Genomic DNA, 21,140 nt, shown 5'->3' on the forward strand with positions numbered 1-21,140 from the left:
AAGGAAAATTTTGTCACACCAGGAAAAAATACAGTGAGTTTGTGATTGACTGATTTTATTTATTTACTTAATACTTAATAGATCAACGTGTTTTTTAAATTACAGTGTAATATAATTATATATTACAAATTAAATACTAGTTTTAATTAAAATACTGACTTTTTTAAAGATCCTTATAAAATAATATAGAATAACAAAGTAACTATGTTTTTTGTTTTAATTAGAATACTTAAATTCTTTTTCATTTGTTGTTAAATGTTATCAAGAAGATTTACATTGGCTAAGCCTTCTTGGTTTATCATTCAACTTCATCTATCTCATCTTTATCAGAAGAACATGACGGGTCGGGCTTCAAAATTCTTAAATTATGTGCAACGTAGGTGATTTTAAAAGCTCTTTTATTTATTAATCGATTTCTTATAATGCTATGGATCCAGGCATGTATACTAAAAAAGCATTTAGTAGCCGCAAAACTACTTGGCAAATTCTAAATATTTACCGCAATTTCACCTTTAGAAGTTACTTTACATGTCCTCTTTCACCATAGTACATTTGGCAAAAAATTAGGAAATTCTTTTACGAACTGGAAATTCTTCAATTTTTCGTTTGGGTAAATTAAATTTTTTTCGCTACGTTTTGTCATTAATTCAGCTCCAAGTTAGTATTGCCTTTGATTTAAAAACTTGCCACGGAATTCGGGTTCCAATAAATGAGATCTAAAGCCATAATTACACGAGAAACTAATTTTAGTTTTAAAGTTAGTTTCTTTAGATTTCAACAAAGGTAAAAAACTATTTGACTCTCACGTATATCGATGCGAGAGTTTTACAGTCACAAAATTTTTTGACTGGTCAGCGTAAACTTGCGGCTGTGTGACATGGGCACCTGAACTGTTTCTAAAAATCTGCAAAAATAGCCAAAAAATTGCGCGTAATTTCCTCGAATTTTCGCGACTTGTTAAACAATTGCGCGTGACATACTTTTGTAGTAATTAATTATTACTTGCGGGTGCTGGGTAAATTTTCAGTCATCCATTACAACAAATCTATCACTCGCAGCTTAATTACAAGAACGCCATTAATTTCCGCGTAACATGCAGAATAAAATTGACTCTTAAGTTAATATAAGCTATTAACAGTTTTGTAGTGTGCAAATATTTATTTATTTACGTATTACCATATCAACTATACTATATCTATATGTTGAAATACGCATGCGCAAAAAATTCACTCCAACAAAATCGTCTGCATCTGGGATGTTATGAAAGCCTATATATATATATATATATATATATATATATATATATATGCAGTAATACATACACTGATAGGTATACACACTATAGTGTGGACTGTTAAAAGTTTTGGAGTTTGGACCTTGGAGTGTTTGCGTTTGGACGGTTTGGAGTGTATATTATACAAATAAAATAAATATACGGCTGTTGTCAAATTTCGGTTTTAATTAAATAATTTGTATTTATTATTGTGTCTAGCGCCAGTAAGGGTGGCATCACTCATACTGCAAACTGCGAACTGCGAGTCCTGTGTATTTTTGCCTGTAAGTCCTCTTATCAGTAGTATTGGAAAAATATATCTTGTATAACCCATATAACCTCTTTTCAGAGGACAAAGTTTGCCCACCGACTAAGCACCGCGTCGTCTCTATCTACCTATTGTTCTTGAAAAAAAAGCCAGTAAGGTATCGCTTAAGGCTTCGTAGACGACGGTCCTCCGATTTTCTTGCTCTCAGAGACCCGTACAGCGAGTTCAGCTGGCTACGTTGACGAATAGAAAATGAAGAAGTTTGGCCGCTTCGGGCTGCTTAAGCTCATGCAGGCTGATCCCACCCTGATCAGACGCATAATAACCCTGACTTTTGAGCTGCACATCTTCGAGGCTACTGCCAAGGATACCATTGGCATTGTATCTCACGACAGTGATACTGGGACCAAGTGCTGTATCGCCAGGACTGAGAATCAAGTAATAACGTATCTGAATCTATTTTAAAAATAAATTTAATCCTACTTGGGTTTACAATATCTCTGCGCACATCCATTTCATAATTTTCATAAAATGTGAAGTATAATTTTTTTTGTGTATAGTGTTGGCAGAGATAAATTCGCAATAAGCGATTTATCTCTTCTAATAAAAAAGTAGTACAAATTGTGCGATCTATGGTATGTATATTTTTTATTTTGTTTTTTAATTTTTCACAGTACAGACATCGATCAAACTATTTATAAGACTAATGGGTCTTAGATGTGACTAAAGGAGATGTGCGAAGATTGGAGACTGTTATTTCTAACAAGAAAAAAAAGCCTTAAGTTATGATGTAATAAGTTCAATTTTTATTCACAAAATAAGTACAAAAATATTTTTATCGACTATAAAAATGAACTTGTAGACAGCCTTGATATTTGTTTTAATAGGACTCGGAGCATTACTGATTTGTCCTGCTGTCAATGAAGAAGTAATCTCTTTGTATTTGAATAAGCAGAATAAATAATGTGAAGATGATTTAAAATATATTAATTATTTACCCACAGGTTCTGGTCCAGATGCTTGTGATTGTCCAGCTAGTTTTCCAACTAGCATATTATTCGTGACTGGATGTCTACCAGACTAGACCATTTGAACATCAGACTAGAATCATTGATTGATGCGTGATAAGCTAATATTTTTGCAAGTGAAGTAAAATACAAAATTCTAATTACATGTACCTATACTTCTTTTCCATTGCAAACTGCGTTGATCAATGCATTTATATCAGCAGGACTACTAGTCTGCATGTGCGTGGCTCTACTTTAAGTTTTATTTTCTATTTTTCTCTGTTTTTTTTTTTAGCATCTATAACCATACCTAACACTTTATTATGTTTCTGTAAATTAAAATCAATATTTAAATCAATATGGTAGTTTCAATTTATAATAATTTTTTCCAATTGCTGAGAAACCAACTACACAATTGTAACATAATCGCAAAATGATAAATAAAAAAAATACTTCAAAATACTAATGAGCAAATGGAACAAAAACCAAAAATTACTGCCAACTACACTTGCAGTATTTTACATTTAAATCGTAGTCGTATTTATAGTTAGCATACACCAACAGAAAACATAAAGTTGTATTGTATATTATTATAGCATAATCATCCAAGTTAAATTTTTTTTGTATCTTGTAGTGTACAGTAAAAACTGAACATATAGATGTAATATTTATTACACATGATATGCAATCAGTCATTCATACTGTTTTAATCTTTTCTATGCTTTTTTATGCAAACGTAATAAAAATAAACTTAGCCTGATCAAAATTTAAAGTATATTAACTTTTGCCTTATAGGACAGCAATTTCTGCTAAACCTGTGAGTCTGATTTTGTTCTTTAGGCGTTGACGAATGAGAATTTTGAAGTTTATTATAGATCTTCGCTATAATTGTTCCATTTTGATATTTTTTGTGGAAAAATTTCTTTAATGTTTTTAAAAATATTTATCTAGGAAACAAGGTTGGGTGATTTTGAAGTAAAACAAAAATAGGTTTAGCCAAACAAAATAAAGTAATTAGGTGGGTATGTAAGAGGAAGCTTTGCGCCAATGAATTGTATATAGTTTTTTTATTCGTATTCAATTCATATAGTATATTTACTTTCAAAAAAATAAACAAGTACATTTTTTGATAGAATAAGTAGACTCAAAATAAAAATTTTTTTAACATGGATATCGCAAGATAATCGTGATTAAAAAACTTTTAAGTTATTATCGTCGATATAAATAGCGAATATAAAAAATGGTTTGTTTTTACATCTTACAAGAAATATTCACTTGAAATATCAAAGTACAGTGAGAGTTTTGCTTTGAGAATAACAACCAGAAGTATAATATATATAAATTCAAGGCAAAATGATGTAAAAATACTCATAATTTGTTACTTTAAAAGTAAGATATTTACACTGTATAAATTATGCTCTCTTGTACAGAACAAAAATATATAATACGTGTTAGAGGTAGCATTAAATTCGTTTCTTAACTGACAATTGTTTAATACGTCTTTCATATATACTTTATAAACAGCTATAATAGGAATTCATAGAATGTATAATGATATCTAATTATGAATTTTATTTCTTAGGAACACTATGCATATACAACAACAATGAAACGTTTGTGATTTCTTTATTTTTACCAACGCCAAACACTTTCTTTCCTAAACTATCATATTTTTTCCAATGGCCTGATAAAAACTGGCAGTATGTTACATAATGAGTGTGACTGTATGTACTTTTTGGATGAATGTTACTCATAAAACCTGATAAAAAAAATGTTTTCTGTTTTATACAAACACTAAGTGGAATTTCAGACAGTTTCGTTGAGCTTTCATTATGTGTTACTATCATGAAAAATTTTTTTATATCATACTCAATGACTGTTTGTCCTGAACATGTATTACATTTGCCATGAGATTTTTTAAAGTTTAGAGATTCTAAAGTCTTGGTTTAAGTATGTAGAAATTTATCTATCCGACAGTAAAGTATGCGATCTGACTTTTCAAAATGGCACTTTTGACAAGTGGTTTTTTTTAAGAGACTAGAACAACCAGTCATTAAATTTCGTAAGTAATCAATAATATCATTATTTAAAGATATAGTGTCCCCGTTCAAAATACCGACATCTGATAATATTGATACGCGAGACTCGTACAAATGTTTTAAATGTTTTTTATCTACATACTCACATACTGATTTCAAGAAAACATTAGAATTTAATTTTAATAAATCGTTTACGTCTGACTGAAATAAATTGAAAGTATAAATGAAATGAGCCAACAGTTCCATCAAAGAATCAAAAATACTCGTGTTATTGAAGTAATATTCTCTATTAGCAATTTTAATTGGTAATTTACTCCCATTAACAATTAGCTGCTCTTTGTAAGAGTAAGTTTGTTTCTTTGCATAAAACGCTTTGAGTGTCGGCTGAGGGTCACAATATTTTGTTAATTTTTTCTTTCTACCTTTTTGATTAATTAGATCTTTATGTATCGGAATTCTGGCAGCATTCGATAATTTGGGCACATCTTTAATTGGTGTTGACTGAGATTCAAAATCATGAGCAGAAAAATCATCACCATTCAAAAAATTTTCATAGTTTTTACTGTAATTATGATCATTCAATTGTGACTTTATAAAAGTTTTCATGTTACCATTATTCTCTGAGCAATTTACACCCTCTGAAAATTCTTGATTTTCTTTGTCCGCTCTTCCTCTCCAATTTTCCACCAGATTCAAAAAACTGTAGTTTAATAAAAAATTTTCTAGCCCTTGTTCACTCAAATTATTTGAAGAAATGTAATCCCGACTGTCTTGTAATATTTGTTTTACATATTCGGAATGTTTTATGATAAACTCTTTTGGAGACGTATTTTGAGTTTTTACGGCTTTCTCAAAACTGTCGAATATTTTTAAGAAGTAATCTTTCGAGCTAAAAGATTCCTCTATTACATCAGTATTATTTGGCAACAGAGTACTAGTCCAAACAGGAAAAAAAGATATTAAATTCAGCAATGTTTTCAAGAAAGTCATACTTTTATATGGGTTTGGTAATTGAAAAATGTCACTGTTAGAAATTTTGTTCCGTATTGTATTGAATTCATCAATAAAATATTTGTATATTTCTGAGTCATCTTTACAAAACCAACAACTGAAATCAGGTTCATCGTTAAACTGTTCATATTCAATATTTTTTGTAAAAATGTTTTCAAAATGTTTAATGGAAGTGTTACTAATACTTTTAAGTACTTCTGATCTACTAACGTTAAACTCATGATTTTGATTTTTACTAAGCAGAAAAAAAGTTAGGTATTTACACATTTTCGTAAAAAACATCCAGTTTTTTAATTCGATTAAAACTATGACACTTTTATAAAAAAAAATCATTTACAAGTGAATTCGCGCAGAAACACTCATTGAGAATGATTTTCACGTGTAACAAGAGTGGAATAATATTTACTTTCAATACACATAAAGATTTCACGTTATTTTCATTTTTCAAAAACTTGAAAAATGAATTGCAGTATTAATTCAAAGAGCACAGATTGTATGCTGAATTAGTAGCTTCGAAAATTTGCTTCGCAAAAGGTATAATAATACATTTTGGAGCAGGAACACCTTCTTTTAACCACTCGCAAATGAAATAGCATAGAAAGTCAGTATCTGCACGGTTCAGAAGACCTTGCCATAATGGTATTTCTGTGTTATTGATTTTACAGACAAGGGAGCAAAAAAATATTGGATCAATGTCACAAAAGCATTCAATTTTTTTGGTAACAGTATTAGAAATAAAAAAATAAACAGGAACATCTATTGTTCGATAATTGACTTTCCATAAATTGATTTGCTCAGGCCATCGGTACATAGCAAGTAGCGGTTTTGCGTTTAATTCTTTGATAAATGGAATAAAGTGTTTATCAAGTAGTAATGATGAAAGGTCATCGGTGCTTTTTTGATTGTTGTCAAAAGTGACAGGAATTTCCATTAGCACTTTATCGATAGAATCGTCTTTTATTTTTAATATTAGTTTCGACAATATTCTATTTCTATTTTGATATAATTTTTGGTGAAGATTGTGCTTTGCAATTTTGTAATTGAGGATTTGACAAAAGCTTTTTCCCACACTGGATCGGATTCTGGTTTTACCAACAACTTTTCAGTATTGAGAAAAATATTGATACTACTTAGCTTTTCTTGAATGACATCATCTGCTATTGCTGGGGGTCTCCCTCTTTCTTTTAGTGATCAAATATTGTTTTTATCAGTTTTCTTATTAATTTGACCTTTTTTCACAAAATCTGTAATATGCCGGTAAAAATAAAAATGTACCTAATTATTAGGTAATGATAATTTTTTATAGTTAGGTTGAGTATAAAACAAATTATTTTTTATTACTTACACAATTTTTTTTTGTCTATTACTTTTGCTAATTCAGCACAAGGGCGTTTTTCTTATGAGGCTTTAATAGTATCCTGGAGTTTTGATTTTGTACACAGAGTAAAAATGCTTACTGGTGTTTCAGTGCTGTGCTTGATTTTTTTGCTCATGAGCCGTATTTCACTGTAATCCACAGATCTCTAAAAGGTAAAAAATAGAAACTCACTTTGCTGCTATATAAATTATTTCATAATTTTTCAAGAAATCGAAAATTAATTTTCTCTTTGTAGTAAATGTATAAAGTTTCCATGCAACTTAGGTATGTACATGCAACATTATTTACATCCATGATCGATAAATTAGGACTATACCTAACGATATACTTTTGAACTTGTCAAGACAAGCTTTTTTTATTAAACTCTCGATAGAGCTTAATGACAGAAAACGCTATGGAAAAAAATGTGCAAGTCGAGCACTGTTAATTTTTAGTTATCAGCAGTTTTAGTTTAAAAAACATTAAAATGGGTCCAACCGGTCGACCAACACAAATTCCTTTTTCCGAACGGTGCAAAATCTTGAAAAATTTAGATATATTTTTATCAAACGGCGAACTAAAAAAAGAAAAGGACAGTGTTTGGAAACAAGCATGTAGTCAACTATGCAACAAAATACAGGCACACACATTATATTTATCAATCATCAGTAATCAGCATGGGATTTTAAATAATTTGAGGGCTTCGAAGAAACTGAACATTCTTAAACATAATATTAATAGTGTAACTTATTCAAAGAAAGCAAGCAGACAAAGCAAAGAAAGTGATGATGAGAATGATGATAATCCCAATTGCTGTTATAGTTTGCAGTTAAGCATCGAGTTGGATGAAAAATCCTGGGCTAGTATAAAACCTTGTGAAAAGATATACAAAGATGGTAGAAAATACATGTATTTGCAAGAAGGATGGACTGATATCATTGCAATGGAAATTTTCTCATTGAAAAAATTACCATGCGCTTTCGCGTTTAAAACCAATCATGTTTATTCATCGAACTCGTCAGACTCGGACTTGTATCCTTTTTTTACATTCTTTGGGCAGTGCAAAGAATGCAAAACCTCGATCCATGGGGAATGTAGTAATTTATATTCCACTGCAAGTGAAATAGTACAAATACAGATTTCTACATTTGATACGAAAGACATCCCACACAGCAAAAAAAGAAAATTAGCTGGTAAAAAAGCCATTGAAGCCAAAAATACACTCAAGTACGTAAAAGCTAACAGATACAGAAAAGATTAAGCAAATAAACACATGGAGTATGGAGACATCGAACCCCCTTTTCTTCAAAACTCACCAGTGTACAGAAAAACTAGGCAAAGAGCCGTCGAGGAAGCTCTCAATATAACTGGCCCATCTGATGCTTTCACAAATTTGCAGCACATAATGTCGAAAAATCCATCTATTCGATTTGTTCAACAGCATCCATTCACTGTTAAATATTGGACTCCAGAACAGATTAAATGAGGGCAAGATGTCTCAAAACTTGGACGAGTTTGCATATCAATAGACGCTACAGGGTCGTTGGTGAGAAAATTAAAATTTCCATGGCGAACGAGTAGGCACATATTTTTGTGTGTTAGTGTTATCCAAATACTGGGAAAAATCATACCCCTCTTTCAAATGTTAACAGAAAAGCATGATACTAATTATTTGAAATTGTGGCTGTCAGATGGTCTGAGAAATGGAATACCGATTCCCGATGGAGTGGTATCGGATGGTGAGCCAGCTCTTTTACATGCTATTTGTCTGGCATTTAATCAATGCACATACAAACAATATTTGATTATTTGTTTTGCTTATATTTTCGATACAACAACAAAACTAAGACCCTGTTACGTGTGATAAGACAAAGCTCACGCAACTAAAAATGCCACAAAATGGAAATGCTTTCCTAAACAAGATACCCGAGTAAAAGATTTTTATGTCAGAAGTATCGCTTTTTCAATCGATATAGATGATTTCAAATTATTGGAAGAATTCTTAATGTCTATATTTGTAATATCAGAGATTACTGTTTGTGATTTTGATTCAGAATGTAGGCAACGAACTGAATGGCTGATAAAAAAATTTACAGACTTCAATATGGATGAGTATGAATGTGACGAAGAATACCAATTGAAAGAAGATGAAATTGAAGATTTTATGACAGATAATGCAATAATCACTTATATAAACTCTATTTACAATAATGCTCTGAAATTAAGCAGTACAACTGAGAATGCAACATCAATGCCTAACGTTTTTTACTGCCCTCTACTCAAGAGTCACATTTTTCATTTGTACGCTCCATTCCCAGCTTTTACCAATGTTATGCAGAAATATTATAAATCTCATACTGGTCCATCATCAGCTATTTCTGAAGCCTACTTCAAGGATATTGAGAATGCTAAACATTTTTCCTTGCCATATATGATAAATAAATTCGTGGTAAGTGATTTGGAGGCAATCAATAGAAGTATTAAACTTGCAAAAGCGTCATTGATTAAGGAGGGATTGCAAGCATTGCATCTAGGTATTTGTAAATATTCACCAGAAAAAAAACCTATTAACTGTTTGTGTATGGATGTGAACTCTGAAAATACACAAAATGATCTAGTAGATATACAATTGTTGACTTTAACTGATGAAATTGCGTTTGTCGCAAGTGTCGAAGAGATAGATGATAACAATAGTAATGACAGTCTACATCTATCAAATACGAAGAACAATATGAAAGTCGATGATAGCATGCTTGATCTTTCAAATGATGACAAAATAAGTAATTCAACTGTAAGCGAATTAGAAGAACAAATAAGTGAAGGGGAAAGCTACACCAAACGAAAGTACTTGGAGAGTTCTGATAGTTCTTGTGAAAATATATTTAGACCATATTTTTTAGCAACTGAGAAGAGTCTTATTCAAAATGGGTCTAAATTAGCACCTCAGTCAACGACTTTGTACGAAAAACCAATTAATATTTACAACACCTGCCCTATAGACAGTATTTTTGAACTATTCACTGCAGCTTACTGTTTTTTCAATTCTTTCAAGTATTTAGTAATGGATAAAGTTTTATTTAAAACAAATAGTTCAAAGTTTTTTCGAATGATTGATGAGTACACAAAAGATTATTTCAAAATAAATTATTATGACAGCAGAACGATTTTTTGCATAAATGAGTATAAACTTAAAGAAAAAAACCTTCAGTTAGAAGTTGATTGTCGAGATAATATTCTTACTCTATTCTCAAAATGCGTGGGTGATACATATTCTGTTAAAAAAATCTATCAATGCCATGCATGTTCATTTACTAAAACAAGAGAATATAAAACTTAAGAAGTAAATACTTATTTTACAAAAAATGCTAATTCTTTATCAGGTATACAAGACTATTCAAATGCTATGTATACGAACGATACCAAATGTTTTAAATGCAATGAGAGCTGTTCAGAGTTATAAACTAGGTTACTACATGTGTTTAGAATTAGAAGTTAATTACTTGATAGATAAAAGCAAGGACTTGAAAGTAAACTTGAAGAAGATACCTACAACTTTGAATTTGAAAAATGAACTGTACGTATTAGTCGGTTTAGTTGGATTTAACGAACTTCAAACAATATTACACTATTACACTGTAATTAAATTACCTAATGGCCAGTAGGAAGAAAGAGATAATTTGAAAAATATTTTTAAAATTAGAAATAAAAACAGCCAATATGAAGTGAAGCCTGCATTACTGTTGTACATTCGAAGAAACGTGTATGGGTAAGTATTACTATTTCAAATTATAATAAAAACTATCTAGCCAAAATTCACTAATAAAATGTACTTTTAGGAGCAAACTAACGAATATTTTATCAAAAAATCTTAAAGAAGATAACTGATAACAAGTGAAAAAAATTTCCAGTCAGTATCTAACTACGAAAAAACTCAATGATTTGTCAGAATGAAATGCAACTATGTAAGAGACACTAGTTAAGTAGAACAAACAGAATTTTCATAATTTACTAATGACCAAGGGCTTATTTAATTACCACTTATGATTATGGACAAGCACGAGACAGCAATTATAGTCCCTTCAATTTTAGTCCGAGTCTTCGAAGAAGCATGGTTTCAACAGGTCCACAAGCCGCCTGCGAGCTGCCAGTCGTTTATTCATACAATAGCCAAATTGTAGACTGCGTACAAGGTGTTGTGCATGTGTCGCGATTGTTTCCCTCCCTGAAAACAACTAATGATGGTTTTGATTATTGATTGCGGTTTCATAGTATAAAACAATTAAAAATAATTAAAAACACAACGATACTACACAATTTTTCTTATGAAGTTCGTAAATCTTTGATTACCCATGTGCATCTTGATATTTCTTATTTCCATTGAGCTTCGGGCAGCAACTGGAACTTTAAATTTATGTTAGTCATGACATTATACTTATTTAAATGTTAGATATACAAAATACACACTACTGTGAATTTACTCTTTCTTTTTCAATGCTGGTTTTATATTATTTTTTAAATACAGATTTTTTTAAAGTATGAATAAATAAAGTAATTCATCAATGTATATTAATTTTTGGTATTAATCGATGAATTTTTATAGAAACCATTAGGAATTAAACAGTTGTTAATCAGATATGCATCTCATGTGAATTTGTATATACATAACGAGCAACGGAGTATAAGAAATCATACAAGACTGATTGAGCGATACACCTACCGGTTCTTCTTCGCGGCATCGAGCTGTCTCCACCCTGGGTCGTCCCTGCTGAACGTGTAGCCCCTCTTCCACAGCGTCTTGGTTAGCATCTCAGCCGACAGTCCGACGCTCGCCTGGATCGCGTAGCTAGCCGCCACTGAATTGTGCAGCTTCTCGGCACAGATATAAACCTGACGATATCGGATGAACTTAACGTCGGCTTCGTATGGCGGGAGCCGGCCAAAGTGTAGCATCTAGTTGATGCGGGCGAAGAGCAGCAGAATGATGTCGCTGCGCAGGAAGGCCGCGAACTCCGAGATTCAGCGCTGGCGACGTACGCCGGATCTGCGTCGGGCACGACGCCCTTACCCATGAGCGCAGACAGGAAGGGCAGATCCGCATGTAGGCCGCGCCTCTGCCAACGACGACGAGGGTGATCATGTCGGCAGCCTCGTCGATGAGGCGCACGTCCGGGAGGACGAGGAATGCCTCAGGAATGAGTCGGGCCTAGGCGCCGTCAGCCTGCTTGAGCAGGATGGCGGGTAGGTCGAGGTTAGCTGCGCCTTACAGCGGTGGTGCACAGTTTTACAACGTGTGTACCATGTGTATTGCGTTTTTCCTTGTTCTTTGTTAATTAATATGTAAAGAATGCGTATATTTATACCTGGCCTATCATACGTGACGAGGCGTGGCCTTCTCGACGCGTAGAGGGATGAGGAAAGTGTCCAGACGGCGTGCTCGCAGTGCAGGTGGCTGGGCTAGACCTGGTTTGACTCCAGAAAATCGCTGATGCCCTCGTGACCCTACCAGTCAAAGCCACTGACAACCAACTATAAATAAGATTTGTACAACGTAGTTGTGTCAAATTCGTGGAAAAACGTGTTTAATTCTTTTTTAAATTATATTTTACACAGAAAATTTGAAATGTCGAAAAAAAAAATTAAACCTAGTTCACAGCCTGCTGTATATTCAATATTCTACAAAATATATTTTTGTCGTAGTAGAATTAATAATACTCTGTCAAAATGTCATTACCTATCAAAAGTTGTTGATTAGTTGGTCCCAACTGATGATACAAATGCCAACCAGTCTTTAATCTTCGCACATCTCCCTTAGTCACATCTAAGACCCATTAGTCTTATAAATGGTTTGATCGGTGTCCGTACTGTGAAAAATTGAAAAACAAAATAAAAAATATACATGCCATAGCTCGCACAATTTGTAATACTTTCTTATTAGAAGAGATAAATCGCTTATTGCGAATTTATCTCTACAAATTTTCCAACACTATACACAAAAAAATTATACTTCACTTTTTATGAAAATTATTAAATGGATGTGCGCAGAGATATTGTAAACACAAGTAGAATTAAATTTATTTTTAAAATAAATTCAGATACGTAATTACTTGATGCTCAGTCCTGGCGATACAGCACTTGGCTCCAGTATCACTGTCGTGAGATACAATGCCAATGGCATCTTTGGCAGTAGCCTCGAAGATGTGCAGCTCAAAATTTAGGGTTATTATGCGACTGATCAGGGTGGGATCAGCCTGCATGAGCTTAAGCAGCCCGAAGTGGCCAAACTTCTTCATTTTCTATTCGTCAACGTAGCCAGCTGAACTCGCTGTACGGATCTCTGAGAGCAAAAAAATCGGAAGACCGTCGTCTACGAGGCCTTAAGTGATACCTTACTGGCTTTCTTTTGAAGAACAATAGATAGATAGAGACGGCGCGGTGCTTAGTCGGTGGGCAAACTTTGTCCTCTGAAAAGGGGTTATATTGGTTATACAAGATATATTTTTCTAATACTACCGATTAGAGGAATTACAGGCAAAACTACACAGGACTCGCAGTTCGCAGTTCGCAGTATGAGTGATGCCACCCTCACTGGCGCTAGACACAATAATAAATACAAATTATTTAATTAAAACTGAAATTTGACAACAGCCGTATATTTATTTTATTTGTATACTATACACTCCAAACCGTCCAAACGCAAACACTCCAAGGTCCAAACTCAAAAACTTTTAACAAACCACACTATAGTGTGTATACCTATCATTGTATGTGTTACTACATATATATATATATATATATATATATATATATATATATATATATATATATATATATATATATATAGGCTTTTATAACATCCCAAATGCAGACGATTTTGTTGGAGCGAATTTCTCGCGCATGCGTATTTCAACATATAGATGATATAGATATAGTATATTTGATATGGTAATACGCAAATAAATAAATATTTGTGCACTACATAACTGTTAATAGTTTAAAACAACTCAAGAGTCAACTTTATTCTGCGTGTTACGCGGAAATTAATGGCGTTCTTGTAACTAAGCTGCGAGTGATAGATTTATTGTAATGGATGATTGAAAATTTACCCACTCTATTAAAAATAACTACGTGGTTTACCACGTAGTTTTTGTCTCAAAATGCCACATGGTTTTTAAAACCAGGTTTTGTAATACCACGTGGCTTTTTCACCAAGAAGCTTAATAGTTTTTACAAATATTATTTTCTTCATCCTAGTTCTTTTGATAAATTTTTTTCTTGTCTTGTTATATGCTATCGTTATAAATACTTTTACAAACAATTTTCTGAGCGATTTCTGTTCCTCTATTGAAAAAAATCGCGTGGTTTCATCACGTGGAAAAACTATGTGGTAAGCCACGTGGTCTTAAATCATAAATCACGTGGTTTTGTTTCAAATTAACACAGGGTTCTGAAAACCTCGTGGTTTTACTAAACCCATTGGGTGTTTTGAAAACCATGTGGTATTTTTAGACAAAATCACGTGGTTTATAATATAAAACTGCGTGGTTTACCACATGGTTTTTCTACGCGCTATAACCACGTGTTTTTTTTCTATAGAATCCTTAATTTAAGATTCCACTAAAGAGGCATTAAGGAAAGCTATTAGTCTAGATAATGACCTTTATATTTTTTCTGTACATTAATTGACTGAATAACGTACTAACGTAGTAGAAAGCTACGTATACTTTCTTATTATAGACTCTGTTTATTGCGCAAGGATACGTTTTTTTAATCTACGTAATAGAAATATCAAGCTATTGTTTACGAAATGTTTGAGTACCAACTCTTCACATTTTTTAATATCCGTCATCGTATGATCCACTGGAGGGTCTCTTTAGTTGTACAACTTGATTTTATGGATCCTGTTCTCGCAAGTTTATAATAGATGCTAAGGCATAAGAGTCTACACGACTATTGAGACATACTATTAACGTATGATTTACACTTTAATACGTATGTATAATAAATGATAGAAAGAATAGTATACAGTTAATAATTCTGGATGGCAAAAAACATTCAAAGTATTATTTATTACATAAAACATAATTATGTCTTATCAATTACATTTGACAACAACTATACCTTGGAGATGATGATAATTATTATTTTAACAGTAATAATAAACACTAATAAATAATAATATTGTCTTAAGTAAGAGAGTAAACTCTTAAACTAACGTTTGCCCAGAAAAAAATAATTTATAAGAACTTATATAAAATCTTAAGTAAGATCTTATGTCGATTCTTAGATACAAACTTATATTAGCTTTTCTTTGTTATTAATAAAATAAAAAACAAATAAACACTTGGAAGAAAATAATGCCTTTTTACCAAAATCTTCAAAAGCAAAAGAAAAATCTAGTTTATTAAAAGAATATTTGACTAAGACTGCCAAAAAGAACAATATAATTTAGTACGTTTAATTAGTTAAAGCACCCTCCACTGTCATATGATATAGGAGTAGAGATAAGTGATCCGTTGGGGGTGAGGCTGGAAAATGACATATACGAAAGTATTTAACATTTTCCATGATAAAACTCTATACGTAGAGCTCCTTTTGATGCATACGTCCAATAGAGGTAAAGGTACCTATCTCCGTAGCACGTACTAAAAATTCCAACTTAAATGCACCATAAAAAATGGTATACTAAAATTTTTTGGAATATTTTTTTTTTAAATCTTACATGATCTCTTACGGAATATTTAAAAAAATTTTATAAAGCTAAAACTGCAGTAGAATATTTTTAAAACGAATAAAAACGGTATGCTGGTATTACCGTGGTTGTGTACCTATTACCGTGTACGTATTACCGCGGATGTCCCAATCACCGTGTCCGTATTACCGTGGGTAAAGAAAGTTGTATTTGCGGAATATAAAAAAAAATGCAAATTTCACTTACATTTTCTACATGACTTATTTATTGTTTTAAAAAAATATTACTTTTTTTTGTACTTGCTTATTCGTTTAGTAGGAATCTTATACATTTTTGAGCACTCAGCAATAGATTTTTCTTCCTTTCTATAGTTTTCTTTATTTTGGTTACGTTAGATCAACGTGCTTACCTACTAATTGATTACGCGTTAACTGTCGTGCGTTCTGTAAGTATAGGGTTATGTTTACGTACGCTCACCGTGGAAATACGTACACAATCAGTTAATGAGCGCGTTGTACCGGATACCGTGGAATATAATTATTTACTCCAAATATACACAAATATTTCTGTTTGAATTGCATCAACGTTAACGCCATTTTAGATTATTAAAATTGAAAAATTATTTTATATGAAACATTTCTTATTTTAAGCAAGTTATCATCAGTTTTTTAAAATCCACAGTAATAGGGCAGAGCACGGAGATAGGTACACTTACCCCTAGTTGCATTAGCCTAGTACACTGAGAAAGAACTCGCGCGTCTGCTGCTCCACAAGTACAGCCGTTGCGCGGATTAACCAAGCAGCCCTTGACTATATCGGTCGCGTCAGTTGAGTAAAAGAACGTCGTATCTCGAAAATGTTTTTGAAAAATGTCCTATCTCGACTATATTTTTAAAAACGTCCTATCTCAAAATTACTTTGAAGATCATCTTATCTTGAAATTATATTTAAGAACGTCCTATCTCGAAGTTATATTAAGAAACGTCCTATCTCCAAAATTATATTGAGAAACGTCCTATCTCAAAATTACATTAAAAAACGTCCTATTTCAAAATTAAATTGATATAACGCCTCATCTGAAAATAATAAACTATCAAACGACTAGTTTCTCAAAACAGATTATAAGACAAAACTTATCTCAATGAATTTCTATTTTTTTTTTTCAAATTGACTTTGTCTAGTTTAAAATAATATTTTCTCACTCCTCTACATTGAGACAGTAAAGTGTAAATGATATGCTTTAACATCATTAAATAATTAATTTACGTAATTAGAACTGTTTAAAATAACGTAAGTAATAGTGGACTCTTAAAACATTATGAAAAGGCGCCTGATATAATTTATACTTTTAATTATTTAAAGTATTAATCTTAAATTATGTATAATTACATTTTATTTATTTTCAACAAAAATGATAGTTTTCGTACCTGGTGGTGCATGTCGCCAGGGCGAGCACCAGGCCCGAGGGACTCCTTGTGCTTGCCCTGGTTGGATGAGCACCAGGTGCCAACCCTTTTTTATCTACTGAGAGCGCAATAAACGTCCAAATGTTAAAAAAAACGCCCAAAGTAGGAAAAAGACAACAAGTCCAGTTCATTGAGCTCGGAAGAAAAGAAGTTCAGTTTGCCGAGATCGGACAAAAATAAGTACAGTTCACCGAGTTCAAAAGAAAGTTTTTCACAGAGCTTTAGGCTTTTATGTTGTTAAATAAAATAGTTTGGTAGTAATTTTTAGGATTCTTGATAAATTAAAAATGCTCTTAGGCAAGTAAGCATCAGTGATTAGAAACCCAACAGATTTTAGTATTATAAGTAGACTAGCAGCCCCCCGTCTCGTCTTCGCCCGAGACTTACTAAATAAAACACCGTAGTGTGTTGACATGTAGTGTGAAACATTTTTAGTTAGAAAATTTTACACATATTCCCGATACATCTCAGAACAAAAATCTTCTTATTAAAAACATATTTTTTCGAAATCCATATAGTTTATTTGGTCAAATAATAAGGTGTAAAAATTAAAAAAAATAATTATACTGAAAAGTACCGTGCGTTCTTCATGCCATAAAATAATCGATGGCTATAAGAAGTTGTTGATTTACAGTTTCTTCTGTGTAATTTACAAAAAGGGCTATTTTTTAAAGCTGTTAAGATTTTAAACCCCCAAAAAATTTATATTAAAAAAAAATTTTTTTTTCTCATATCTCACAATTTTATTACCAGAGCAACAAAGTCCTGGACCTTAAACTCAACATTTTTATTGCGACAAAAACAGAAATACATTTTCTACTTATTTAAAAATCTGAAGTAGGATCTTTAAAGATTTCAGAGATTGCTGTGAGGGTACAATGAAAAGCTGATCTCTCACGTAATGGACTCTTAAGTTGTCGATTTTGACGTTGCTGTTTCAATCTCGATAAATTTTCTGCGTCAGTTTTTTGACGCCTCAAATTGTATTCATTAGATACATTTGAAGTTTTCTTTCCTATATACCCTTTTGCGACTATTGGCATGCTAACGACTTTTATGACCCCTAAAGGCTATTTTCAGTCAACTTTGTTAATTTTAATACATTTGTTGGCAAGGTAGTTCGACGTTTGATGACCCTAAAAAAGACCGGTGAGCTTCTTAAGTTAACTCTTTTTTGACTGCAGTTAACAGCAATTGTGACTGCCTGGATACCTCAGGGTGATCTTCTCTGGCTTACTGTTGAAGACCCAGACTGATTGGGAGAAAAATTACAAAGTCCGAAGCTTTGGGGCTAGTTGTAGTGCTCTTTTCCAACGTCTCCCGGTATAACGTCGAAGACGTTGGTGTCTAAAGCAACTTTTTTATTTGCAGATTCAGTTGTTTTGGTGATCTTAGATGGGGAGATTGGTTAGTGATACTTGTCCAGTGGAGGCTGTCCCGTTGGCTCAAGTTTTTTTTTCCTTTATAGCTGTTATAGGTTTGCCCAGCACAGACCTTGGAGAGGATCAGTGATTCCTGGTTAAATGCTTAGAGTCAAGAGGTTAATATAGAGTCGTCGGTCACCGGGTTTTCCAGCCTTGCGAAGAACAACTCCGCAGGTGACGTCTGCCAGTGAATAGATGACTTGGTTTAATAGTGCCCGTCTTTAGTTAATATAGTCTTTTAGTCGACGAATCGCTTCCGGAAATGGTAATGAAAATGTATTTGTTGGCAAGGTAGTTTACACTTAGGTGGCCCCTAAAAAGAACCGATGAAATTGATGGTTAAGTAGAGAACGTAAATACTTATAATGGCCCTAAAAAGCGCCAGTGGTGAAACTTCCAGGCTATTCTTTATTATTATTCCTGATGATTAAGAGCTGGCTATGGGTTGCTTGATTCTCACCCTGGGAGTCTCGATGTACGGAGACTGTGATGGAGGGAGGTACGCCGCTAACCAAAGAATATCTCGTCTCGGGTCGTCCCCCGGATAACCAACTGCTCATCTTTAGACGGGAACATGTGGGTAAGCGCATTGGGGACGCGACGACCAAGAAGGTAGCCGTTGTGGCTTCCCGTGCCCCTCAGAGCTGTTTTCCCTTGCTTACATTTGTAGCCACAAATTTTCTAACTATACCAGGTGGGATGTTGGGACTGCCACACTACTCTGAAGAGTTGGTGCAGATTGTGCTCTGGCTAGATATGTCTCCTGGTATTCTGGCAGACGGCATCGGTTGGAATTAATTTTTTTTTTTTTTTTGCACTCATCGAGATTCAGGGTGAAGCGACACTTAGGTCTCTTCCCCTTAGAGAAGAGTGTTGTCCGTAACCGGGATACCCAGCTGCAGGACTATCATCAGCATTCTCTGTACAGCTTGTTGAGCTGCCGAAGCTCGACTGTACAACTATCGATACGCTCCGGCCTATTATAACCATACTTTTTTAATTCTGTTGCAGGTAGCTTCGATTTTATGTTGACGCCACCTAGCGGATTTTACTGAACTAAAGTGAAAAGCTGGCGTATTTTTGAAAAACTTTGAGCTCATTTATTGCTATTGTTATTAAATTTTTTAAAATAAAAACTATACTAAAACCATCTAGAAAGTATAATGAATCAGTGTGCAAAATTAAAGCAAAATCGGTTTAGTAGTTTTCGCGGTTAGCGATTACAACGGTTTAAGCGCTTCTGCTTTATATATTAGTAAGATAAAAAAAGCCCTCAGGCCAGTAAGTATCGGAGATGAAAAACTTAACAGATTTAAGTATTAATAGTGAATAAAACAAAAACTTAGACACGTAATTATCAGCGTTAGAAACCCAACAGATTTAAGTATTATTAATAAATAAAATACGATCTTAGGCAAGTAAGCATCAGTGATTATGAACTCAACAGATTTTAGTATTAATAGTAAATGAAATGATAACTTAGGTGTGTAACTATCGGTGATAAGAAACTCAACAGATTTTATTACTTTAAATGAATAAAAGACGATTTTAGGCAAGTAAGCATCGGCGATTAGAAACCTAACAGATTTCAGTGTTATCAGTAAATAAAATATGCTCTTAGATGAGTCAGCATTGGTAATTGGTAACCGAACAGATTTGAATATTAATGATGAAAAAATATGCTTTCAGGCAAGTAAGCATCAGTGATTGGAGACTTTATAGTTTTTCCTTTCGCCTAAGAGCTTATATTGTTTAACAGAAAATTTTAAAAAACTGTAGGGTTTCTAATCACCGATGCATGCTCGTCTAACAGTATCAAAATAATATTCATTATCAAAGCTAAAAAACTGTTGGGTGTCTAATCGCCGATTAAAGCTCGCCTAGAAGCTTATATTGTTTAATAATAATATCAAAAAACTGTAGAGTTTCTAATCTCCTATGCTTGCTCGCCTGAAAGCGTATTAATAATAAAATCGACATTAATAGTAAAAGCGTATTTTATTTATCATGAATACTTAAAAACTGTGGGGTTTCTAATCACCGATTCATGCTCGCCCTAAGACATATTTTATTTATTTATAATACCAGAAATCTAAATTGCCGATGCTAATTCGCCTAAGAGAATGTTATATTCAATATTAATAAAAAAAAAATGTTGGGTTTCTAACCATCGATTTATGTTGGCCTGAAAGTATATTTTTCTGCATACCCCTGCCGACAGTGCTTCATATCTGACCTGCTCTTAAACAGATAATCAGCTCTTTAGGCGAGGGTATGCAGAAAAATAGTATACGCACCACGTTTGGTGGTCGAGAAATGTCCTAGATTTCACGTTATCCGTTTATTTACGTGAAATCTGCGACATTCTTAACCTCGCTCACTAGGTGCGTAATATACGTACTATTATTTTTTAATAATATCAAAAATCTGATCGTTTCTAATCGCCAATGCCTACTCGCATAAAAGATTTAAAAAAAAAAAATTCCTAAATAAACAGTTTGGTTTCTAATCGCCGATGCTTACTCGTTTAAAAGATTATTTTATTTATTAATCCAATGAAAAACACTTGGGTTTCTAATCGCCAATGCTTACTTGTTTAAAAGATT

At 32.9% G+C, this 21,140-nt stretch overlaps 1 protein-coding gene across 1 annotated transcript; it reads right to left on the reverse strand.

Annotated features, from left to right (window-relative positions):
- Nucleotides 1-6,960: 6,960 nt before the first annotated feature.
- LOC149374875 (2-hydroxyacyl-CoA lyase 1-like) lies at nucleotides 6,961-11,905 on the reverse strand. Its single transcript, XM_089590681.1, has 4 exons — nucleotides 11,673-11,905; nucleotides 11,303-11,356; nucleotides 10,991-11,187; nucleotides 6,961-7,121 (listed from the first exon to the last, which is right to left on the reverse strand). Exons 1-3 carry the CDS (start codon nucleotides 11,903-11,905, stop codon nucleotides 11,112-11,114), a joined length of 363 nt encoding a protein of 120 aa, XP_089446807.1. The 3' UTR covers nucleotides 6,961-7,121; nucleotides 10,991-11,111.
- Between the last annotated feature and the right edge of the window lie 9,235 nt (nucleotides 11,906-21,140).

Source organism: Copidosoma floridanum, unplaced genomic scaffold (assembly GCF_036245765.1).
Source record: "Copidosoma floridanum isolate Cflo_tuat_1 unplaced genomic scaffold, Cflo_Japanese_pri ptg000013l, whole genome shotgun sequence".
Taxonomy (NCBI): domain Eukaryota; kingdom Metazoa; phylum Arthropoda; class Insecta; order Hymenoptera; family Encyrtidae; genus Copidosoma; species Copidosoma floridanum.

Coding starts and splice junctions, on each gene's coding strand:
- LOC149374875 (XM_089590681.1), bottom strand. CDS start 11,905: ATGCTACACTTTGGCCGGCTCCCGCCATACGAAGCCGACGTTAAGTTC. Junction 11,357..11,672: donor GATGCCGCGAAGAAGAACCG/GTAGGTGTATCG, acceptor ATAAATTTAAAG/TTCCAGTTGCTGCCCGAAGC. Junction 11,188..11,302: donor AAATATCAAGATGCACATGG/GTAATCAAAGAT, acceptor AACCATCATTAG/TTGTTTTCAGGGAGGGAAAC.